General features: G+C 44.0%; 1 protein-coding gene across 1 annotated transcript in view; it reads left to right on the top strand.

The window, feature by feature from the left end:
• The window catches only part of PCSK5 (proprotein convertase subtilisin/kexin type 5), a 748,165-nt gene that overhangs the window by 596,724 nt on the left and 127,726 nt on the right, over positions 1–23,715 (top strand). Inside the window, exon 22 of the mRNA XM_069763164.1 lies at positions 16,587–16,723. Coding sequence (XP_069619265.1) covers positions 16,587–16,723 — 137 coding nt within the window. The remainder of the gene's footprint in view (positions 1–16,586; positions 16,724–23,715) is intronic.

The raw sequence follows: 23,715 nt of genomic DNA, 5'->3' as shown, positions 1-23,715 counted from the left end.
GATTTTTTTTTCTCAGTTTGTCTCCCATAGTTGAGGTCTACCTATGATGTAAATTACAGACGCTTCTCATCTTTTTAAGTGGCGGAACTTGCACTATTGCTGACTGACTAAATACTTTTTTGCCCCACTGTATATATATATATACTGTATGTCAGTGAGACACACACACACATATATATATATATATATATATATATACATATATATTTATGTTTAATACAGAGCTAGATAGAAGAAAAGCCGGTAATTCAATTGCCGGCTTTTGCTAACTCCTTATCAAGCAAGATGGTCCACAAGGACTAAGAAAAAACGACCAAACAGTCAATATAAATAAACGTAGAAAGACTTTATTAATATTCAGATAGTAAAAGTATAGGACAATCAAAGAGACAGGTGGAGGCGAGTACCGCATGGTGTACACATCCGCTACACCGATGCGTGAACCACCACAGGCACACGGCACCAGGGAAGGGAAGCATATGCATTTAGGTGTAAAACAGTAACTACAGCAAAGCTGGAGACTACCGCAACCATATACGGCTCATATTACTAATAATAATGCCACACAGTGCTAAGGATAAACAGAGATCATATGAAGAATTAGTACGCTCCTCAAACTAGCATATACACTAGAACTCTGTTAGCCAGATATCAGCACCGCAACTAAGACAGTATACGTATAGAGGCCATGGTGCGGCGCTTACCTCAGGTGTACACAGCAGAGTAGCCTCCGCCGGGACCGTGCGCCCTCCCCAACGCGCGTTTCGGCAACACACCTTCTTCAGGGAGCTTAGTGGGAAGATGCCAGGCCCAAGTTTAAATAGTCCATCCACCCGGAAGTGACCACGGTAACACCGGAAACCAGTTCCGGTAACCGTGGCAACGGCCACACACACTGCTTCCCCCGCAAACAAAAGGTGCAGAATCAGCCGGCAAGTGAGCAGCAGCGATCATAATGATCGGTCCACAAGGAGCCCGCCATGTACCGCGCCGTCCACCCGGCTACCACAGGGCCCTGTGGCGCCAGGCGGCGGACGCGCGACCCAGCAGGCATCCTGCTGTTGTTATAGTTCTCCCCTTGTTTTGGGCTCAGCATATAATCGGTACCATCATCTGGTATGTTGTATTACGTATATGACTGTATTATGCTGAGATTTGTCGTGCTTCTCGTTTACTCCTTATCAAACCTGACAGGATATGAGACATGGTTTACATACATATTCCTCACTAACAATGTTAGTAGTGTGGGTAAAATTTGGGAGCTCTGGGTGTTAAAATAAAGGGTTAAATCACGGAAAAAACTGGTGTGGGCTCCTACGCAATTTTCTCCGCCAGAGTTGGAAAGACAGTGATTGAGGGCAGATATTAATAGCCTAGAGAGCGACCGGGGTTATTGGCCCCACCTGGCTAAAAACATCTGCTCCCAGCCACCCCAGAAAAGGAACATCTGTAAGATGCGCCTATTCTGGCACTTAGCCTCTCTCTTCCCAATCCCGAGTAGCGGTGGGATATGGGGTAATAAAGGGTTAATGTCACCTTGCTAATGTAAGGTGACATTAAGCCTGGCTAATAATGGAAAGCTGTCAATAAAATAAAATACCTATCCATTACACTGGGGAACAATTTGAAAAAATGTTTCTGTTGAGTTAGGTTTTTGAGCTGATTTATACTAAAATTGGCATGCTGATTCCAAAAATGTAGTCAGTTTTTTTCTAGCACGTCAAGTTTTTCCTCCACAACTTACCTGCCAGAGAAGCACAATTGCACTGATATCTGTAATAAGACTTGTTATCTGATTACAATTCGACTCATATAGAGCTACGTGGCAACTTGTAAGAGTAGTCACAACTGAGACGGTGTGGTGAGAGGTGTGTGCAGCTCCCAATACGTCATAATTATCAATATCTTTACACAAAAAATTTATCATAGTAGGAAAAAATAGGATTTGTGATAGCTTTTCTCTTTACATTGGGCGCTTAGTTGTAATTTATATATCTTTTATGATTTTTTTCTTTGTTAGTTTTCAAAGCTTGTAACTTTCCATCTCAGTGTTTTATTTACATATGTACATATTTCCTTTGTTTCAGATCATGTCTGCTCCTTCTTCCTCTCGTCGTAAATGCCTATTTGTACTATTTTTAAAAAAAAAACACTTTTTAGGTAGAGTAGTTTACATATTTTTGAGAAGACAAAAATCCTATAGCTCAAAAACTTGACGTGATAGAGAAAAACTGAGATCATTTCTGGATTCAGCATCCAAAAATTAGTTAAGAACAGTTGTCTGACCTAACTCCTAAAAAATTGTGTTCCCCAGTGTTATTAATCCAATATTAATAAAGGGTTAAAAAAAACACACACACGTTAGGAAAAAAGTATTTTAATGAAATAAATACACATGGTGTTGTAATAGCTTTATTATACGCTCAATCCAAATGATGACCCTTGTCTTCTGAAAAAAATATGAAATAAAAAAAACAACAATATCCCATACCTATCCACCGTACAGTCATGTCCCACGATGTAAATCCATCTAAAGGGGTTAAATAATTTTACAACCAGGAGCCTGCTAATGCAGCTTCCCCTGCCTGTAAAAACTGGGGAATGAATGGAATGCAGGGGAACATAGCTACCTAGACTTACAGTGCTGCATCCCCTGCTGGCATAACCTCATATGAACTCTAGCGTGGAAAAAATATTCTGGAAAAAAAGTAAACATTTAAATACAATTTTGGCCATTTTGTCAGATTTCAAATTATAATTCCCCCAATGGGGTATTCCCATCTCATACATTTATGGCATACTCCGTGGATAACACATGTTCTATAGCTTGGATCCACACCTTCTTGAATGCCTGGGCCTGTCTTGTGTGGCTGTGAAAGGAGTGGAAATGTGTGCATTACTCCATTTGTTCTCTTTGTTCACATTTATGAGAAAATAGCTTAGCAATGCAAGATCAGCTATTAAGAAAACTCCCACAAAATGTCAACAAAGTGCCATGGATGCACAGCCTACACTCCATTCACAGCCACGCAAGACAAGGCCCCTTTCTCTCAAGAGGTGCAAGTCCAATGGATAGCATAAAAATCTGAGAATGGCCCTTAGAAATTTGCTATGGTTATTGAAGGTGAAATATGGACTTTCTCTTGTTTTTGTAAACAACTGCTCTTGTCAGGGAAAGAACAGGAAATCCAATGTTTGGGATTGTCGTTAATGTCCATTCATCACTACCTGTTTTCAATAAAAGTTATGTTTTCCCCATTGGAACATAGCCACATCTCTGGACTTTTAATCACCTGGACTGCTGTGACAAAAGGAGAGAAGGTAACTTAATTTGGGGGAACAGTCTAAACCATCCCATATTGAATGTACAAGGTGTCAGGGTGTCTACAGACTGTGTTTAGTGGGTGAGCTCGGTCCGGACTACCACTCCGGTGCCCCTTGTATTACACTTGGCATAGACAAGGCAGGATGGACCCCCGCAGTCTTGCAACTTTGCTGATGGATGGAAGATATAAAACTTGTGATTGTGAAATGCGGTCCGCTGGGATAGAATTAAAGATGGCAGCCGACCATGATTTTGAAGAGTCTGTCATAAAGGAAATAGAGATGGCAGCTGACCGGGACTGTGAATCTGAAATGTGTGATGTGCTGCCTGAGCTGGAAAAAATGGAGCTGTTGGCTGACAGTGATTTGGAGATTTATGACTGTGAATTTGGGACTTGTGCTTTGCTGCCCGCCATTACAGCATTGCAAGCCGATGATAGAGACTTTGAGTAGTGGATCGCTGCAAAAGAAGTAAAGATGGCGGATGTTAGTGATTTACAAATGGCGCCAACCACTATGGAGAAGAAGATGCTGGCCGTGGGCGTGAAAAATCAGGAAATTTACGCCTTTCATGGGCATCATACAGAGAATTTGGTGCAAGAAGAGAGAAGTCACCACCCTGTAGCCGAGTAGGCCATCCTTAAATGGGTGCGGGCGAAGACAGAGCTCCTGCCCCCACAGCTCAACTCAGAGAAACGGATGGAGCCGCAAAGGGTGACCCCACCTATGAATGGGTGGAACCCAGAAAAGACAGACTACCTGGCGTTGGACGAGGCGCCATTATCTGTTGATCAAGAGAGACACAGCATGTCCTACCCTGGTGGTATGGGCCACCAGGATTGGAGGCACTCCAAGGTTCGCGCGGAGGTGGGTCTGAGGTTCGAGGCCTGGTGGTCGGAAGAACTGGAGTGTCGACACCCATGTTGGCGCCAAGGCCAATGATCGGCAGAGGATGGAGGACCGGCGACACCCCAACGAGATGCCACATGCTAGAAAAAGATCCTGGAGGTGGCCCTGCGAAGCATTGTGGTGGCCGCGAAGGCTGAGATCGGGTGCCATGCAAGAGAACTACTGATGGCTGCGGCAGGGAGTAAAAGAGCTTTGTTCAGCCATCCAACTACACTGCCCTTGGCCTACTCACCTCTTGTGGCTCCGCCGTCATCTCCGGAGGTGTCTCAGCTGCCGACTCCACTGCATTCCCTGGCCGAGCCAGCTCCTGCACACTAGCCCCGTGTACCTTCAGAAGTTGAGTGGATTTACAAAGTGATCTGGGAGAAAAGGCGGCAGGAGCGCCACATTCTTGGGGGACTGCAGCGCCCTGGGGGAGAAACCACTGCGGACTGGATTACCTGTGGCCTTGTCCGGTACTTAGACCGACACCGAGGCTATGGTTTCCTGCAGGAGCTGGGGACTGGGGCCAAAGTGTACCTGAATGTCGTGTCCCTCAGGTTTTGCGGTCCTTTCCGGGAGGGATACTACATATCCTTCATCAAGGAAGGACCCTGGGTGCCCTACGCAGTGGCCATAAGAATGGCTTCTGAATTTGAAACCAGTCCACAGCAGTGGAATGGACAGCTACTGCGGCCGCAGTTGCCCCGGACGCACAGGAGCAAGCAGTGCCTTGGAGCAGAGAAGCTGCCGCAAGTGCATCCATAGAGCCAGAGACTCAAGGGGCCACAGGACCACCACTGGAGGGAGTGCGAAGCTGGATAAATAGCAGAGACTCTCCTCTAGTTGATCCTCATCTCAAGTGTATGTGGTGGTGCAGGATCCCTATGCGGCCCACTATGCCACACAGCAGCGTGTCAAGACTGATGTGGTCCCTTTAATGAAGTGATGTTAATAGGTGCCAGTTGCACCCCAGCTGTTCTAAGGGACTGTTCTGCATCCCCGAGAGGGCAGTTAGCCCTGCATAGCACATGGAGGACAATGGTGCGTGATGCGGCCCCAATTATTTGTTTTCCCCTCCTCCCAATTTTGCTTGCACCTATTGGTGCCTGCCTTATTGGATTACGAGACCAAGTCCCCATTTGGGTTAATGGACTCCTGATGTGGCTGTCAGACTGCCTGCTCCTGAACTTTGTCCCCATTCTTACCCTTGGACTGGCCACATGTTTAAACGCAGCCCACCACTGTCAAAAGGGGCCCGTGATCAGCCGCAAGGAGGGGGAGATTGTCATCAGAAGGACTAGAGTCATGTGTATCCCTACAGCGAGAAGGACTGTTAGGTCTGAAAGAGGCTCATTTCAAAGACTGCAGCTGCCCGTTTTAAAGGGATGACCAGCCAATAAAAGACTCTGTGTGTTTTATAACCTGTGTTTTTGTGTGTTATACAAAGGTTGCCATGGCTGGGGATGGCCATGTTTAAGGAGGGGGGAGTGTAACGAGGTGGCCGGTCCTCTCAGTTGCACCCTCTCCTTCTGTCGTGTCATCCCCTGTGCACTACTTATGTACAAAAGTTATGTTCCTGTACTGTCTTATATGTGTACTATGCCCTGCAATTTATCTGTATTATAATGTAATGTATTGTGTTGTTTCCCCTTAAATGCATTAGAGTTAGGGCAAGAAATGGTTAATGTGAGGGGTTGGGTCATCAGCAGCAGAGAAAGCAGTTCAGTCTGGATCGTTGACAGGTGCAGATGTGTCAGACAGACGGGCACTGCCAGACCCCCCAGATGGATGAGGTCTGTTACTTCGAGCTAAAGAAGGCCACGGAATAAAGAGGACATCCATACAGGCTCTCTGGACTATAGAGGGGCCTCCGCAGAAGGAGTCTCAGGCACCTAAACACCAGTGGGTTGGGCGACTGGGATTCTCGGCTGCTGCAGCCGTAGTGGGTGTGACTTCAGCTCATATCAAGGAAAGAACAGGAAATCCAGTGTTTTGGATTGTCTGTGATGTCGATTCTTCACTACCTGTTATCAATAAAAGTTATGTTTTTCCTGTTGGAACACAGCCACATCTCTGGACTTTTAATCACCTGAACTGCTGTGACAAATGGAGAGAAGGTAAATTCATTTGGTTGAACAGCCTAATCCATCCCATACTGCATGTACAAGGGGCCCGGGTGTCTACAGACTGTGTTTAGTGGGTGAGCTCGGTCCGGACTACCACCCCGGTGCCCCTTGTATTACATTTTCTTTTAACTCCAGGTCAATGTTAACCAAGAAATAGTGAAGACGAGCCGGAACTGCTCACAAATAGTTTTTCATAGCTCTGTTTGACAAGCAACTCGGAAGAAAATTTCAATCTTTTTGTTGTGACCCATAAATGCATGAAATGCCCCTGCATAATTCTAGTTTAGAGGGCAGAATAAATGCAATGACTAAAAATGTAAGTAAAAAGTTGTAGATATTATGAAGAATATGCCAAAAATAGTGGTGTAATTTGAAGATTGTGGGCCCCAATACAAAATCTCCAACAGGGCCCTCAACTAACGTAAGTCTTTAACAGTAAAAGTCTTTTCACATGGGGCAAAGCGATCTTTTTATTACAAATCGTAAAAGAATGTTACAGTTTACGTCAATTACAAAACGGATTTTTTACATTTTAAGTAATTTATTTTCGTTTTACAAAGAATTAAACACGAATTTATCAAATAATTCCATAGGTCTCAAAAATTATTTTAAAAAATCCAAATTTACTGCAGGAGTAAAACATAAATTGCCAAATCTATACAGAAATGACCAACTCTAAGTTGTTGCTTTTTAACCCTTTCCCGACCCATGACGCCACGTAGGCGTCATGAAAGTCGGTGCCATTCCGACCCATGACGCCTATGCGGCGTCATGGAAAGATCGCGTCCCTGCAGATCGGGTGAAAGGGTTAACTCCCATTTCACCCGATCTGCAGGGACAGGGGGAGTGGTAGTTTAGCCCAGGGGGGGTGGCTTCACCCCCTCGTGGCTACGATCGCTCTGATTGGCTGTTGAAAGTGAAACTGCCAATCAGAGCGATTTGTAATATTTCACCCATTATAACGGGTGAAATATTACAATCCAGCCATGGCCGATGCTGAAATATCATCGGCCATGGCTGGAAATACTAGTGTGCCCCCACCCCACCCCTCCGATCGCCCCCCCACCCCCCCGATCTGGCCGGTACACTGCTCCGGCTCCCCTCCGTCCACTGCTCCGCTCCCCCCCGTGCTCGTGTCCGCTCCCCCCGTGCTCCAATCACCCCCCGTGCTCCAATCACCCCCCCCTGCACTCCGATCCACCCCCCCGTGCTCCGTTCCACCCCCCCGTGCTCCGTTCCAGCCCCCCCGTGCTCCGTTCCACGCCCCCCGCGCTCCGTTCCACCCCTCCCGCGCTCCGATTCCCCCCCCCGTGCTCCGATCCCCCCCCCGTAGTCCCCCCCCACCCTATCATACTTACCGATCCAGCCGTGGTCCCGTCCGTCTTCTCCCGGGCGCCGCCATCTTCCAAAATGGCGGGCGCATGCGCAGTGCGCCCGCCGAATCTGCCGGCCGGCAGATTCATTCCAAAGTGCATTTTGATCACTGAGATATAATCTATCTCAGTGATCAAAATAAAAAAAATAATAAATGACCCCCCCCCCTTTGTCACCCCCATAGGTAGGGACAATAAAAAAATAAAGAAATTTTTTTTTTTCCACTAATGTTAGAATAGGGTTAGGGTTAGGGGTAGGGTTAGGGTTAGGGGTAGGGTTAGGGGTAGGGCTAGGGGTAGGGTTAGGGTTAGGGTTAGGGCTAGGGTTAGGGCTAGGGTTAGGGCTAGGGTTAGGGCTAGGGTTAGGGTTAGGAATGTGCACACGTATTCTGGTCCTCTGCGGATTTTTCCGCTGCGGATTTGATAAATCCGCAGTGCTAAACCGCTGCGGATTTATGGCGGATTTACCGCGTTTTTTTCTGCGCATTTCACTGCGGTTTTACAATTGCGATTTTCTATTGGAGCAGTTGTAAAACCGCTGCGGAATCCGCACAAAGAAGTGACATGCTGCTGAATGTAAACCGCTGCGTTTCCGTGCAGTTTTTCCGCAGCATGTGTACAGCGATTTTTGTTTCCCATAGGTTTACATTGAACTGTACACTCATGGGAAACTGCTGCGGATCCGCAGCGTTTTCCGCAGCGTGTGCACATACCTTTAGAATTAGGCTATGTGCACACGGTGCGGATTTGGCTGCGGATTCGCAGCAGTGTTCCATCAGGTTTACAGTACCATGTAAACATATGAAAAACCAAATCCGCTGTGCCCATGGTGCGGAAAATACCGCGCGGGAACGCTGCGTTGTATTTTCCGCAGCATGTCAATTCTTTGTGCGGATTCCGCAGCGTTTTACACCTGTTCCTCAATAGGAATCCGCAGGTGAAATCCGCACAAAAAACACTGGAAATCCGCGGAAAATCCGCAGGTAAAACACAGTGCCTTTTACCCGCAGATTTTTAAAAAATGGTGCGGAAATATCTCACACGAATCCGCAACGTGGGCACATAGCCTTAGGGTTAGGGTTGGAATTAGGGTTGTGGTTAGGGTTAGGGGTGTGTTGGGGTTAGTGTTGTGGTTAGGGGTGTGTTGGGGTTAGGGTTGTGATTAGGATTATGGCTACAGTTGGGATTAGGGTTAGGGGTGTGTTGGGGTTAGTGTTGGAGTTAGAATTGAGGGGTTACCACTGTTTAGGCACATCAGGGGTCTCCAAACGCAACATGGCGCCACCATTGATTCCAGCCAATCTCGTATTCAAAAAGTCAAATGGTGCTCCCTCACTTCCGAGCCCTGACGTGTGCCCAAACAGTGGTTTACCCCCACATATGGGGTACCAGCATACTCAGGACAAACTGCGCAACAATTACTGGGGTCCAATTTCTCCTGTTACCCTTGTGAATCTAAAAAAATGCTTGCTAAAACATAATTTTTGAGGAAAGAAAAATGATTTTTTATTTTCACGGCTCTGCGTTGTAAACGTCTGTGAAGCACTTGGGGGTTCAAAGTGCTCACCACATATCTAGATAAGTTCCTTGGGGGGTCTAGTTTCTAAAATGGGGTCACTTGTGGTGGGTTTCTACTGTTTAGGCACACCAGGGGCTCTGCAAACGCAACGTGACACCCGCAGACCATTCCATCAAAGTCTGCATTTCAAAAGTCACTACTTCCCTTCTGAGCCCCGACGTGTGCCCAAACAGTGGTTTACCCCCACATATGGGGTATCAGCGTACTCAGGAGAAACTGGACAACAACTTTTGGGGTCCAATTTCTCCTGTAACCCTTGGGAAAATAAAAAATTCTGGGCTAAATAATTATTTTTGAGGAAAGAAAACGTATTTATTATTTTCACGGCTCTGCATTATAAACTTCTATGAAGCACTTGGGGGTTCAAAGTGCTCACCACACATCTAGATAAGTTCCTTTGGGGGTCTAGTTTCCAAAATGGGGTCACTTGTGGGGGGTTTCTACTGTTAAGCCACATCAGGGGCTCTGCAAACGCAACGTGACGCCCACAGAGCATTCCATCAAAGTCTGCATTTCAAAACGTCACTACTTCACTTCCGAGCCCCGGCATGTGCCCAAACAGTGATTTACCCCCACATATGGGGTATCAGCGTACTCAGGAGAAACTGGACAACAACTTTTGGGGTCAAATTTCTCCTGTTACCCTTGGGAAAATAAAAAATTGCAGGCTAAAAGATCATTTTTGAGAAAATAATTTTTTTTTTTATTTTCATGGCTCTGCGTTATAAACTTCTGTGAAGCACTTGGGGGTTCAAAGTCCTCACCACACATCTAGATTAGTTCCTTTGGGGGTCTAGTTTCTAAAATGGTGTCATTTCTGGGGGATCTCCAATGTTTAGGCACACAGGGGCTCTCCAAACGTGACATGGTGTCCGCTAATGATTGGAGCTAATTTTCCATTTAAAAAGCCAAATGGCGTGCCATCCCTTCCGAGCCCTGCCGTGCGCCCAAACAGTGGTTTACCCCCACATATGGGGTATCAGCGTACTCAGGACAAACTGGACAACAATATTTGGGGTCCAATTTCTCCTATTATCCTTGGCAAAATAGGAAATTCCAGGCTAAAAAATCATTTTTGAGGAAAGAAAAATTATTTTTTATTTTCATGGCTCTGCGTTATAAACTTCTGTGAAGCACCTGGGGGTTTAAAGTGCTCAATATGCATCTAGATAAGTTCCTTGGGGGGTCTAGTTTCCAAAATGGGGTCACTTGTGGGGGAGCTCCAATGCATAGGCACACAGGGGCTCTCCAAACGCGACATGGTGTCCGCTAACAATTGGAGCTAATTTTCCATTCAAAAAGTCAAATGGCGCGCCTTCTCTTCCGAGCCCTGCCGAGTGCCCAAACAGTGCTTTACCCCCACCTATGAGGTATCGGCGTACTCGGGAGAAATTGCCCAACAAATTTTATGATCCATTTTATCCTACTGCCCATGTGAAAATGAAAAAATTGAGGCGAAAAGAATTTTTTTGTGAAAAAAAATTACTTTTTCATTTTTACAGATCAATTTGTGAAGCACCTGAGGGTTTAAAGTGCTCATTAGGCATCTAAATTAGTTCCTTGGGGGGTCTAGTTTCCAAAATGGGGTCACTTGTGGGGGAGCGCCAATGTTTAGGCACACAGGAGCTATCCAAACGCGACATGGTGTCCGCTAACGATGGAAATAATTTTTCATTCAAAAAGTCAAATGGCGCTCCTTCCCTTCCGAGCCTTACCATGTGCCCAAACAGTGGTTTACCTCCACATGTGAGGTATTGGTGTACTCAGGAGAAATTGCCCAACACATTTTAGGATCCATTTTATCCTGTTGCCCATGTGAAAATGAAAAAATTGAGGCTAAAAGAATTTTTTTGTGAAAAAAAAGTACTTTTTCATTTTTACGGATCAATTTGTGAAGCACCTGGGGGTTCAAAGTGCTCACTATGCATCTAGATAAGTTCCTTGGGGCGTCTAGTTTCCAAAATGGGGTCACTTGTGGGGGAGCTCCAATTTTTAGGCACACGGGGGCTCTCCAAACGTGACATGGTGTCCGCTAAAGAGTGGAGCCAATTTTTGATTCAAAAAGTCAAATGGCGCTCCTTCCCTTCCAAGCCCTGCCGTGCGCCAAAACAGTGGTTTACCCCCACATATGAGGTATCAGCGTACTCAGGACAAATTGGACAACAACGTTCGTGGTTCAGTTTCTCCTTTTACCATTGGGAAAATAAAAAAATTGTTGCTAAAAGATAATTTTTGTGACTAAAAAGTTAAATGTTCATTTTTTCCTTCCATGTTGCTTCTGCTGCTGTGAAGCACCTGAAGGGTTAATAAACTTCTTGAATGTGGTTTTGAGTACCTTGAGGGGTGCAGTTTTTAGAATGGTGTCACTTTTGGGTATTTTCAGCCATATAGACCCCTCAAACTGACTTCAAATGTGAGGTGGTCCCTAAAAAAAATGGTTTTGTAAATTTCGTTGTAAAAATGACAAATCGCTGGTCGAATTTTAACCCTTATAACTTCCTAACAAAAAAAAATTTTGTTTCCAAAATTGTGCTGATGTAAAGTAAACATGTGGGAAATGTTATTTATTAACTATTTTGTGTCACATATCTCTCTGGTTTAACAGAATAAAAATTCAAAATGTGAAAATTGCGAAATTTTCAAAATTTTCGCCAAATTTCCGTGTTTATCACAAATAAATGCAGAATTTATTGACCTAAATTTACCACTAACATGAAGCCCAATATGTCACGAAAAAACAATCTCAGAACCGCTAGGATCCGTTGAAGCGTTCCTGAGTTATTACCTCATAAAGGGACACTGGTCAGAATTGCAAAAAACGGCAAGGTCTTTAAGGTCAAAATAGGCTGGGTCTTGAAGGGGTTAAACTTTAGCTAATTAATCATTGCTCCATCAATATGAAAAAAAATGTGTCTCTTCATTAGTTGGTATTTTCTTCCACTCAGATTCAATAACATTGCCTAAACCATGAGCAAGAGCCCTTGTTCTTGCCTCCAGACGCGTGCCTTTACAGAAAGGTGCCAGTCAATATGATCAAAGCGGCTACCTAACCACAGAATCCCTGGGCCCAGGTTTCCCAGCCGCTATGAGAACAAAACAAACAAACGTACTGTACCTACATGACATTTTTTTCCTTGTTAATGTATGTGCCCATATATAACCTGGCTTCTACAAACACTTCAAGAGTCTGCTAGGAATACAGGATCAACCACAAAAAAACAGTAGCTACCAGGAGCTAGGAAGAATCAATTTCACATTCTTTTCCGTTACACTTTGTTTTTTGTTTTTATTTTACAAGAGTTGCCTGGGTAAAGAAATAGGGTGTATGACTGAGCGCCCACGTCCTACAGACTGCCAGAAACACCTTTTTCTCAGGCTCCAAATGAAATCGAGGAGAATTAACTCTGAACTGGAATTTTTGGATCTGACAAACTAAAGTTTTTTTAAAACTTCCCCTATTCTACTGCTGATTGAGAAAATAAATGGATGGATTAATTCATATGATGTTATGCAGATTTACTCTAGAGCAAGAGTATTAGCTTTTTCGGAAAGGGATAACATTTTTGTGGATCTCGAATTAGGTGATCAAGTAGGGGAATGGGGAAGATAACATGAGGAACCCACAAATGCTGCTGCACAATTTTGCATGCCTTTTTGGATTCTCAAAGATGATGTCCTGAGATAAATAAATTTATTTATCTTGTTGCTGACGACCATGCACACTCTCGTCCAAGAGAATTGGGTCGATCTTGCAAATCACACTAATCAGAGTTTGATCAGAGTGTGAGCATAGTGTGCTACATTTCTCTCTGATGAGGACAAGATGAAGAAAATATTTTCTCCATTCTGTCAATCTTTGGAAATCCGACTGCACTAAGATGTCATGCCGAGCGCAGTCCGATGTTTCCCACTCATCCTTTGACTTGCAGACACAGAAATTTTTGATTTTGAAACGTCAGTTGTGCACGGCTCCATTGAATAAAATTGGTAAGGGCGCTATCCCATGTTTAGTGGGATCGCAGTCGGGCTGAAAGCACGGCCATGTACATGAGCCCTAAATCTCCTTCTTGTCTAAACATATTTTCAATCATTTTGGGTATGTACACATGGGACAGCATTACTGTGGATTTTACCTGCAGATTTGTAAAATTTTGAATTTGTAGCAGATTACCATACCAGGCTAGTTGATTGAGATTTTACAAGCCTCACCACATGACGAAGATATATGGTATTGATTTTGAAATCTGCAGCATGTCAGTTTCTGATTAGGCTTTGTAATTATGATGCCACCACAAGTTAATACAACGCGGGCTGAAATCTTCAGGAAAAGATGATTATACATAGCAAAATCCTCTATAGATTTGCAGTAGCAAAATCCATTAGGTGTAGACTTGTGTTAAATGAAGAAAGCAAAAATAGGTATGGAGCCCCTTTCTGGTGCACACAACCACACTTTTCTCGACCAAAGACAGGAAGTCGTGTTGTCTCATGCATATTTCCTTGATGAAAGGACCCCCAGTTTCAGAAGGAAGGCAATAATAGTGTAGGACTACAAACATGATAATTTACCTGATACGTTCCTTCTGAAGAGGACCTATCAATTGCCATAAATGTGCAATCTTAACTGGTGTAAATGTTGCTGTTCACCTGAATCTGGCATTGTTTTACTTTTGAACCTGCACCTGGTGGCTCCTGAAATGTAGCTCCCTCTTTTCTAAATACAAATCCAGTGATCATAGCCAAGTGGGTGTGGTCCTCGACCATTCTCCATGGGAGACTTTTTGAGGACTATGTCCAATTGGAAAAAGGTGAGTTATATACAGGCAATAATAGGCCATATCTCAGGAATGGAGAGGTGCAGGAACAAAAAGTAAAAAAATGCCAGATTCAGGTCTTCTTTAGTTTCAAAAATGTTTTATTAATTTTCACAAAGAGAAAAAAAAAGAAAAGAAGAACTCAACAATTTAACAACATATAATCCCCTCACAGGAGATCAAACTATATTGCTCTAAATATAATATGTACATTTTTATTTTGTTGCGAGTTACAAAATAAAGAAGTAAATAAGATAGATTATAATATAAGATGAGCAATGTTGTAAGAATACACAAATGTAGCACATACGGTGTTAGGGACAAAAAGCGTACTGTGTTGTGAATTCTGTTGTCAAGCTCCCTCCTGTGGTCATGAATGGTACTTCGGCTGGTTCTGTCCATGGGCTTCCTCTGGTGGTTGTGAGTGGAGCTGCGGCTTCTGAGTTTCCTTCCACAGGTGACGAGGTTAATTCGTTAGCTGGCTGCTCTATTTAACTCCACTTAGATCTTTGCTCCATGCCACCTGTCAATGTTCCAGTATTGGTCTAGTTCTCTCCTGGATCGTTCTTGTGACCTGTCTTCCCAGCTGAAGCTAAGTTCCTGCTTGTTTTTCTCTGGTTTGCTATTTTTCTGTCCAGCTTGCTATTTTGATTTTTTGTCTTGCTTGCTGGAAGCTCTGGGACGCAGAGGGAGCGCCTCCGCACCGTGAGTCGGTGCGGAGGGTCTTTTTGCGCTCTCTGCGTGGTCTTTTTGTAGTTTTTTGTGCTGACCGCAAAGTTACCTTTCCTATCCTCTGTCTGTTCAGTAAGTCGGGCCTCACTTTGCTAAATCTATTTCATCTCTGTGTTTGTAATTTTCATCTTTACTCACGGTCATTATATGTGGGGGGCTGCCTTTTCCTTTGGGGAATTTCTCTGAGGCAAGGTAGGCTTTATTTTTCTATCTCTAGGGCTAGCTAGTTTCTTAGGCTGTGTCGAGTTGCATAGGGAGCGTTAGGAGCAATCCACGGCTATTTCTAGTGTGTGTGATAGGATTAGGGATTGCGGTCAGCAGAGTTCCCACGTCTCAGAGCTCGTCCTATATTATTAGTAACTATCAGGTCATTCCGTGTGCTCTTAACCACCAGGTCCATTATTGTCCTTACCACCAGGTCATAACAGTACTGATAACCAATTATTATCGAATTAGAATAAGTTGGTAAGTGTACAAACAGAATAACCTGGTATTTTAATCATCATGGAGATATAAGTAAGGCCTGATTTAAATTTTGGTCATGCTGTGTGTCCATCCATGATCTCCATACACTCAAAAAAAGATTTGATCAATTTTGGTAGCATCAACCCGTTCATATAACATTATCTTATTGATTTCTATCTTTGACCACTTGTATTGAGAAAGTTATAGATTTGCACTTTGAAGCTATGTGAATTCTAGCTGCCATAACAATAAAGTGTATAAGACAGAAAGTTTTACTGGAGATCCCACTGGTCTATCCCCTAATAACAAGACTTTAGGACTACACTGGATAGACCTTCCCTCAACCCTTGAAATTAAGGCTTTTACCTGCATCCAAAAGGATTTTACATATGGTCAGTACCATCATATATTCAGGTCATCCTTAAAGGGGTTGTCCCCTTTCACCTTTTTATCTCTCTGACTGCCTTGTAATCAGCAGGCCAGGTGACTTTGTAAACGGCATTTTCTGGTTCCCCCACTGTGACTGGTAGTCAAATGACTCCCAATCCTAATTTGCTGATGTCACATTGACAGGTCACATAGTGCAGTGCCTCAAAAGCACTACCCTGTTAATGAAAGGTCAGCATTGATGTGCCTCTCCTTGGCATGAATGACATTGTATTTCAATGTATACAGCCTGGAGGAGGCTCCTGTGGAATAGAAGAGAGCAAGACCTGAATGGAGGTGTAGTTCATCACATCTAGGCGGAATATCACTGGAAAGGTGTCATTTCCAACATGAACATGGAGAGGTATGAGATAAACAAGTAGAAGTCAGAGAACTGTTGGTTCCTAGGTGGTGTCAGGGCAACTGGGCTACGAAAGGAGAAGAGTCATTGTAACAATCAGACACTTTGAAGGCAATGCCAAGAAAACAGATTAAAAGGAAAAACTCCTTTAATGTAGTGGCAAATTCCTGATTTTACTGTTCTACCTTATGAATTCTAGCTTCAATCAAGATAGATAAAGTTTTTTTGAGATAGATAGATAAATAGATTGATATGGATAGATAGATAGATAGATAGATAGATAGATAGATAGATAGATAGATAGATAGATAGATAGATAGGGCTGATTAAATAAGCTCTTTTTCACTACAAACGGTGTGCTGCCTCCATCTTTTCTTTTTTAGATAGATAGATAGATAGATAGATAGATAGATAGATAGATAGATAGATACAAGCTTTACTACAAGACAATTTCCTAGGAAGGGTATCATTAACTTCTCTTTATTTTTGTCCCAGGTTCTTGGATGATGGACACTGTGTATTAACCTGCCCTGTCAGCAAATATGAATTCAACAGACAATGTCATATGTGTCATCATACGTGTCTAGAGTGTGATGGAAGCGAGCCTGACACCTGTATATCCTGTGGCATTGGTAAGGCATCTAGGACACAACAGGATTGTAAACGTCTTCACAAGCAATTAAGTCCCAATAGAGAGGTTTCAGCATGGCTTGGGCCAAATATGAATTTCAATTTTCATGTCAGCCTTTCGTGACTCCAGACAAATGATATCAGCTTTCTGAGTCTTGGCTTCAGTGGAGAATTACAAGCTCTATAGGGCAATGGGATTGTGCTAGTGAAATAAACTGCACAAAAATACAGAGCGGGAGATTTTGCTGTTGACATAAAAAGTCACCAATGCACTACTTGACTGGTGAAGTAAAATTGGAGTATTGATTTTTTTTCTTTAAAACCACATGAAATAGAATTGTCAGTGTGAAATACAGGCCATTACTCAGACCTTCCCAATGGAGCTGACGTGTTAGAGCAGTAATATATTGTCAGAACATGTTACAGTGGATATTGTAACAATACAATGCATCCATCTTTCTACTGACATAGGTGCCACAACCTCTTGCTTTGGGACAATGGTTGAAGTGATGGCTCACGGACCTCTGAGGGTTTTAATGGTCTTTCAAGGTCTTAAAACCTCCTGACGGTTTTGAAGGTTTAAAAATTGCTGGAACCTCATTGCCTAAGAAATTTGTTGATATGCCAGCTATAATACATGCTTTACCAATTTAATCCATTGACAGTAGGGCTCCAAATGATGTTATATACTGTTGTTATGGAAATTTGGTTTGGGTATATCTATCCCTGTGTGTGCTGCGGCCGTTCTCAATGAGAGTATTTTGAGCGCTCATCAAGAATGAGACTGTACACCATTGTTACAATAATATTCCACCAATACTGATGATTTATTGTACATACATGGGTTTATAATTGCATATAGAAAGGGGTGGTTAGGGGTGGTTAGTTAATTACCATATTGTCAATCTCCTCTGTTATTGGTTATCTAAATATATATATGAAATATTGTGATTAATGCACATATGAATGCTGATTAAGCAACTAAAGTGTAGCTGTCTGCATCTAGGACAAAGTTGAGACATCTGATCATCACTACATCTGGTGCTGTTCCGCTTTTGGCTGGAAATCCCCGAACAGTCTGTCTGGCTTATATCAGTTTATGTCAGCCATTGATTATAGTGTATATATTAGCTGTGGATATATGAGTATACATGAGTATATATAATTATATAGGAGTATATACACAAGTGAGATCTATATGATATATATTTCCATCACACTATATGCTATTTTTACAGTTCCTACACTGATTTGAGTTGTTTTATTTTTACTATCTTTTCCGTTTGGCAAAGACTGTCATGAAAATTTCTGTAGCTAGATGTCTTTGCATCCTCAATTTTGCAGTACAATAGTGCAAAACATATAGTGATCATATGGTGTCCCAGTTGGTAAGAGTTAACCGTAAAATAAAGGTACCCCTTCTGTGCCCCACAAAGTAATGTCTTTATTTGCACCCCACAACATAATAATACCCACAAACAGTAACACTAGGCTCCTCAATTGCCTAAAATATGCAGTCCTATGGAAAGTAGAAAGACAGCAATCACTGTTTCCTTGGTGGTTAAAAAGTCCTTTATTTCCACTCATATGGGCATCAATAAAGCGATATGGCAGCGTGTGGTGTGAGACGTGTGGGGAGAAGAAGTGGACAATGGCCATTTTGTGCTCAGGTGACGCTTATACGGGTCCAATCCAGGATTGACACGATTGGAATGGACCCACAGAAGCGCCACCTGAGCGCGAAACAGCCATCGTCCACTTCTTCTCCCCACACGTCTCCTCACACGTGCTGCCATACCGCTTTATGGATGTCAATTTGAGTGGAAATAAAGGACTTTTTAACCACCAAGGAAATGGTGAGTGCTGCCTTTCTACTTTCCATATGACTGCACATGATTACTGTTGGCTATTGCACCGCAAGTGAAAAAAAGTTTACTTATCAGCTGTTTCTGGCAAATAACAGAAGTTAGCATGCTGGTGCCTATCGATTCCCTACCTTTATATCCTAAAACAGTAATATTGTTCATTCTAGACTCCATACAGTATTAGTACTCCATTCAGTGCTCTGCCCCACAGAGTAACAATGAACATATTTGTGCACTTAAATAGTAAAACTACCCTTTGGGGAACCAAACAAATTAATAGTTCTCCCAATTCTCTCATAAAAATAATAAAGGTTGACATTTTTATTGTGTGGGGTTGTGTTGTGATAGACAATTCAGTAACACAATGTACATAGCGATCAGAGCACATACAGTGATCTGACAATAACCCCAAAATAATAGAACGAGCTCTGAGACGTGGAAACTCTGTAAACCTCAATTCCTGATCCTCTCCAAACACAACTAGAGGCAGCTGTGGATTGCGCCTAACGCTCCCTATGCAACTCGGCACAGCCTGAGAAACTAACTAGCCTGAAGATAGAAAAATAAGCCTACCTTGCCTCAGAGAAATACCCCAAAGGAAAAGGCAGCCCCCCACATATAATGACTGTGAGTAAGATGAAAAGACAAACGTAGGGATGAAATAGATTCAGCAAAGTGAGGCCCGATATTCTAGACAGAACGAGGATAGGAAATATAACTTTGCGGTCTACACAAAACTCTAAAGAAAACCACGCAAAGGGGGCAAAAAGACCCTCCGTACCGAACTAACGGCACGGAGGTACACCCTTTGCGTCCCAGAGCTTCCAGCAAAACAAATAGACAAGCTGGACAGAAAAAATAGCAACAAATAGCAAAGAAGCACTTAGCTATGCAGAGCAGCAGGCCACAGGAATGATCCAGAGAAACACAAGTCCAACACTGGAACATTGACAGGAAGCATGGATCAAAGCATCAGGTGGAGTTAAGTAGAGAAGCAGCTAACGACCTCACCAGATCACCTGAGGGAGGAAACTCAGAAGCTGCAGTACCACTTTCCTCCACAAACAGAAGCTCCCAGAGAGAATCAGCCGAAGTACCACTTGTGACCACAGGAGTGAACTCTGCCACAGAATTCACAACAGTACCCCCCCCTTGAGGAGGGGTCACCGAACCCTCACCAGAGCCCCCAGGCCGACCAGGATGAGCCACATGAAAGGCACGAACAAGATCGGGAGCATGGACATCAGAGGCAAAAACCCAGGAATTATCTTCCTGAGCATAACCCTTCCATTTAACCAGATACTGGAGTTTCCGTCTTGAAACACGAGAATCCAAAATCTTCTCCACAATATACTCCAATTCCCCCTCCACCAAAACCGGGGCAGGAGGCTCAACAGATGGGACCATAGGTGCCACGTATCTCCGCAACAATGACCTATGGAATACGTTATGTATGGATAAAGAATCTGGAAGGGTCAGACGAAAAGACACAGGATTAAGAACCTCAGAAATCCTATACGGACCAATAAAATGAGGTTTAAACTTAGGAGAGGAAACCTTCATAGGAATATGACGAGAAGATAACCAAACCAGATCCCCAACACGAGGACGGGGACCCACACGGCGTCTGCGATTAGCGAAAAGTTGAGCCTTCTCCTGGGACAAGGTCAAATTGTCCACTACCTGAGTCCAAATCTGCTGCAACCTGTCCACCACAGTATCCACACCAGGACAGTCCGAAGACTCAACCTGTCCTGAAGAAAAACGAGGATGGAACCCAGAATTGCAGAAAAACGGCGAAACCAAGGTAGCCGAGCTGGCCCGATTATTAAGGGCGAACTCAGCCAAAGGCAAAAAGGACACCCAGTCATCCTGATCAGCACAAACAAAGCATCTCAGATATGTTTCCAAGGTCTGATTGGTTCGTTCGGTCTGGCCATTAGTCTGAGGATGGAAAGCCGAGGAAAAAGATAAGTCAATGCCCATCCTACCACAAAAGGCTCGCCAAAACCTCGAAACAAACTGGGAACCTCTGTCAGAAACAATATTCTCTGGAATGCCATGCAAACGAACCACATGCTGGAAGAACAAAGGCACCAAATCAGAGGAGGAAGGCAATTTAGACAAGGGTACCAGATGGACCATCTTAGAAAAGCGATCACAGACCACCCAAATGACTGACATCTTTTGAGAAACGGGAAGGTCAGAAATAAAATCCATAGAGATATGTGTCCAAGGCCTCTTCGGGACCGGCAAGGGCAAAAGCAACCCACTGGCACGAGAACAGCAGGGCTTAGCCCGAGCACAAATCCCACAGGACTGCACAAAAGTACGCACATCCCGCGACAGAGAGGGCCACCAAAAGGATCTAGCCACTAACTCTCTGGTACCAAAGATTCCAGGATGACCAGCCAACACCGAACAATGAAGTTCAGAGATAACTCTATTCGTCCACCTATCAGGGACAAACAGTTTCTCCGCTGGGCAACGATCAGGTTTATTAGCCTGAAATTTTTGCAGCACCCGCCGCAAATCAGGGGAGATGGCAGACACAATTACTCCTTCCTTGAGGATACCCGCCGGCTCAGATAAACCCGGAGAGTCGGGCACAAAACTCCTAGACAGAGCATCCGCCTTCACATTTTTAGAGCCCGGAAGGTACGAAATCACAAAGTCAAAACGGGCAAAAAACAACGACCAACGAGCTTGTCTAGGATTCAAGCGCTTGGCAGACTCGAGATAAGTCAAGTTCTTATGATCAGTCAATACCACCACGCGATGCTTAGCTCCTTCAAGCCAATGACGCCACTCCTCAAATGCCCACTTCATGGCCAGCAACTCTCGGTTGCCCACATCATAATTTCGCTCAGCAGGCGAAAACTTCCTGGAAAAGAAAGCGCATGGTTTCATCACTGAGCAACCAGAACCTCTCTGTGACAAAACAGCACCTGCTCCAATCTCAGAAGCATCAACCTCGACCTGGAACGGAAGAGAAACATCTGGTTGACACAACACAGGGGCAGAAGAAAAACGACGCTTCAACTCTTGAAAAGATTCCACAGCAGCAGAAGACCAATTGACCAAATCAGCACCCTTCTTGGTCAAATCGGTCAATGGTTTGGCAACACTAGAAAAATTGCAGATGAAGCGACGATAAAAATTAGCAAAGCCCAGGAACTTTTGCAGACTTTTCAGAGATGTCGGCTGAGTCCAATCATGGATGGCTTGGACCTTAACCGGATCCATCTCGATAGTAGAAGGGGAAAAGATGAACCCCAAAAATGAAACCTTCTGCACACCAAAGAGACACTTTGATCCCTTCACAAACAAAGAATTAGCACGCAGGACCTGAAAAACCGTTCTGACCTGCTTCACATGAGACTCCCAATCATCCGAGAAGATCAAAATGTCATCCAAGTACACAATCAGGAATTTATCCAGGTACTCACGGAAGATGTCATGCATAAAGGATTGAAACACTGATGGAGCATTGGCAAGTCCGAACGGCATCACTAGATACTCAAAATAACCCTCGGGCGTATTAAATGCAGTTTTCCATTCATCGCCTTGCCTGATTCTCACCAGATTATACGCACCACGAAGATCTATCTTAGTGAACCAACTAGCCCCCCTGAATCCGAGCAAACAAATCAGATAACAATGGCAAGGGGTACTGAAATTTAACAGTGATCTTATTAAGAAGCCGGTAATCTATACACGGTCTCAGCGAACCATCCTTCTTGGCTACAAAAAAGAACCCTGCTCCTAATGGCGACGATGACGGGTGAATATGCCCCTTCTCCAGGGATTCCTTCACATAACTGCGCATAGCGGTGTGCTCAGGCACGGATAAATTAAACAGTCGACCTTTTGGGAATTTACTACCAGGAATCAAATTGATAGCACAATCACAATCCCTATGCGGAGGCAGGGCATCGGACTTGGGCTCATCAAATACATCCCGGTAATCAGATAAGAACTCTGGAACCTCAGAAGGGGTGGATGACGAAATTGACAGAAATGGAACATCACCATGTACCCCCTAACAACCCCAGCTGGACACCAACATGGAATTCCAATCCAATACTGGATTATGGGCTTGTAGCCATGGCAACCCCAACACGACCACATCATGCAGATTATGCAACACCAGAAAGCGAATAACCTCCTGATGTGCAGGAGCCATGCACATGGTCAGCTGGGTCCAGTATTGAGGCTTATTCTTGGCCAAAGGTGTAGCATCAATTCCTCTCAATGGAATAGGACACTGCAAGGGCTCCAATAAAAACCCACAACGTTTAGCATAATCCAAGTCCATCAAATTCAGGGCAGCGCCTGAATCCACAAACGCCATGACAGAATACGACGACAAGGAGCATATCAAGATAACGGACAGAAGAAATTTTGACTGTACAGTACCAATGGTGGCAGACCTAGCGAACCGCTTAGTGCGCTTAGGACAATCAGAGATAGCATGAGTGGAATCACCACAGTAGAAACACAGCCCATTCAGACGTCTGTGTTCTTGCCGTTCAACTCTGGTCATAGTCCTATCGCACTGCATAGGCTCAGGTTTAATATCAGGTAATACCGCCAAATGGTGCACAGATTTACGCTCACGCAAGCGTCGACCGATCTGAATGGCCAAAGACATAGACTCATTCAAACCAGCGGGCATAGGAAATCCCACCATGACATCCTTAATGGCTTCAGAGAGACCCTTTCTGAAAATGGCTGCAAGCGCAGATTCATTCCATTGAGTGAGCACGGACCATTTTCTAAATTTCTGGCAATATAGCTCTATCTCATCCTGAGCCTGACAAAGAGCCAGCAAATTCTTTTCTGCCTGATCTACTGAATTAGGCTCATCGTACAGCAATCCAAGCGCCAGGAAAAACGCATCGATATCACTCAATGCAGGATCTCCTGACGCAAGAGAAAACGCCCAGTCCTGAGGGTCGCCGCGCAAAAAAAAAATGACGATCCAAACCTGTTGCGCTGGGTCACCAGAGGAGCGAGGTTTCAAAGCCAGAAACAGTTTACAATTATTCTTGAAACTCAGAAATGTAGTTCTATCTCCAAAAAACAAATCTGGAATAGGAATTCTAGGTTCTAACAAAGAATTCTGA

The sequence above is a fragment of the Ranitomeya imitator genome, chromosome 1 (assembly GCF_032444005.1).
Source record: "Ranitomeya imitator isolate aRanImi1 chromosome 1, aRanImi1.pri, whole genome shotgun sequence".
NCBI classification, from domain to species: Eukaryota; Metazoa; Chordata; class Amphibia; order Anura; family Dendrobatidae; genus Ranitomeya; species Ranitomeya imitator.
Note: the sequence above shows the minus strand (reverse complement) of the source record. Positions and strands in the feature narration are given on the sequence as shown.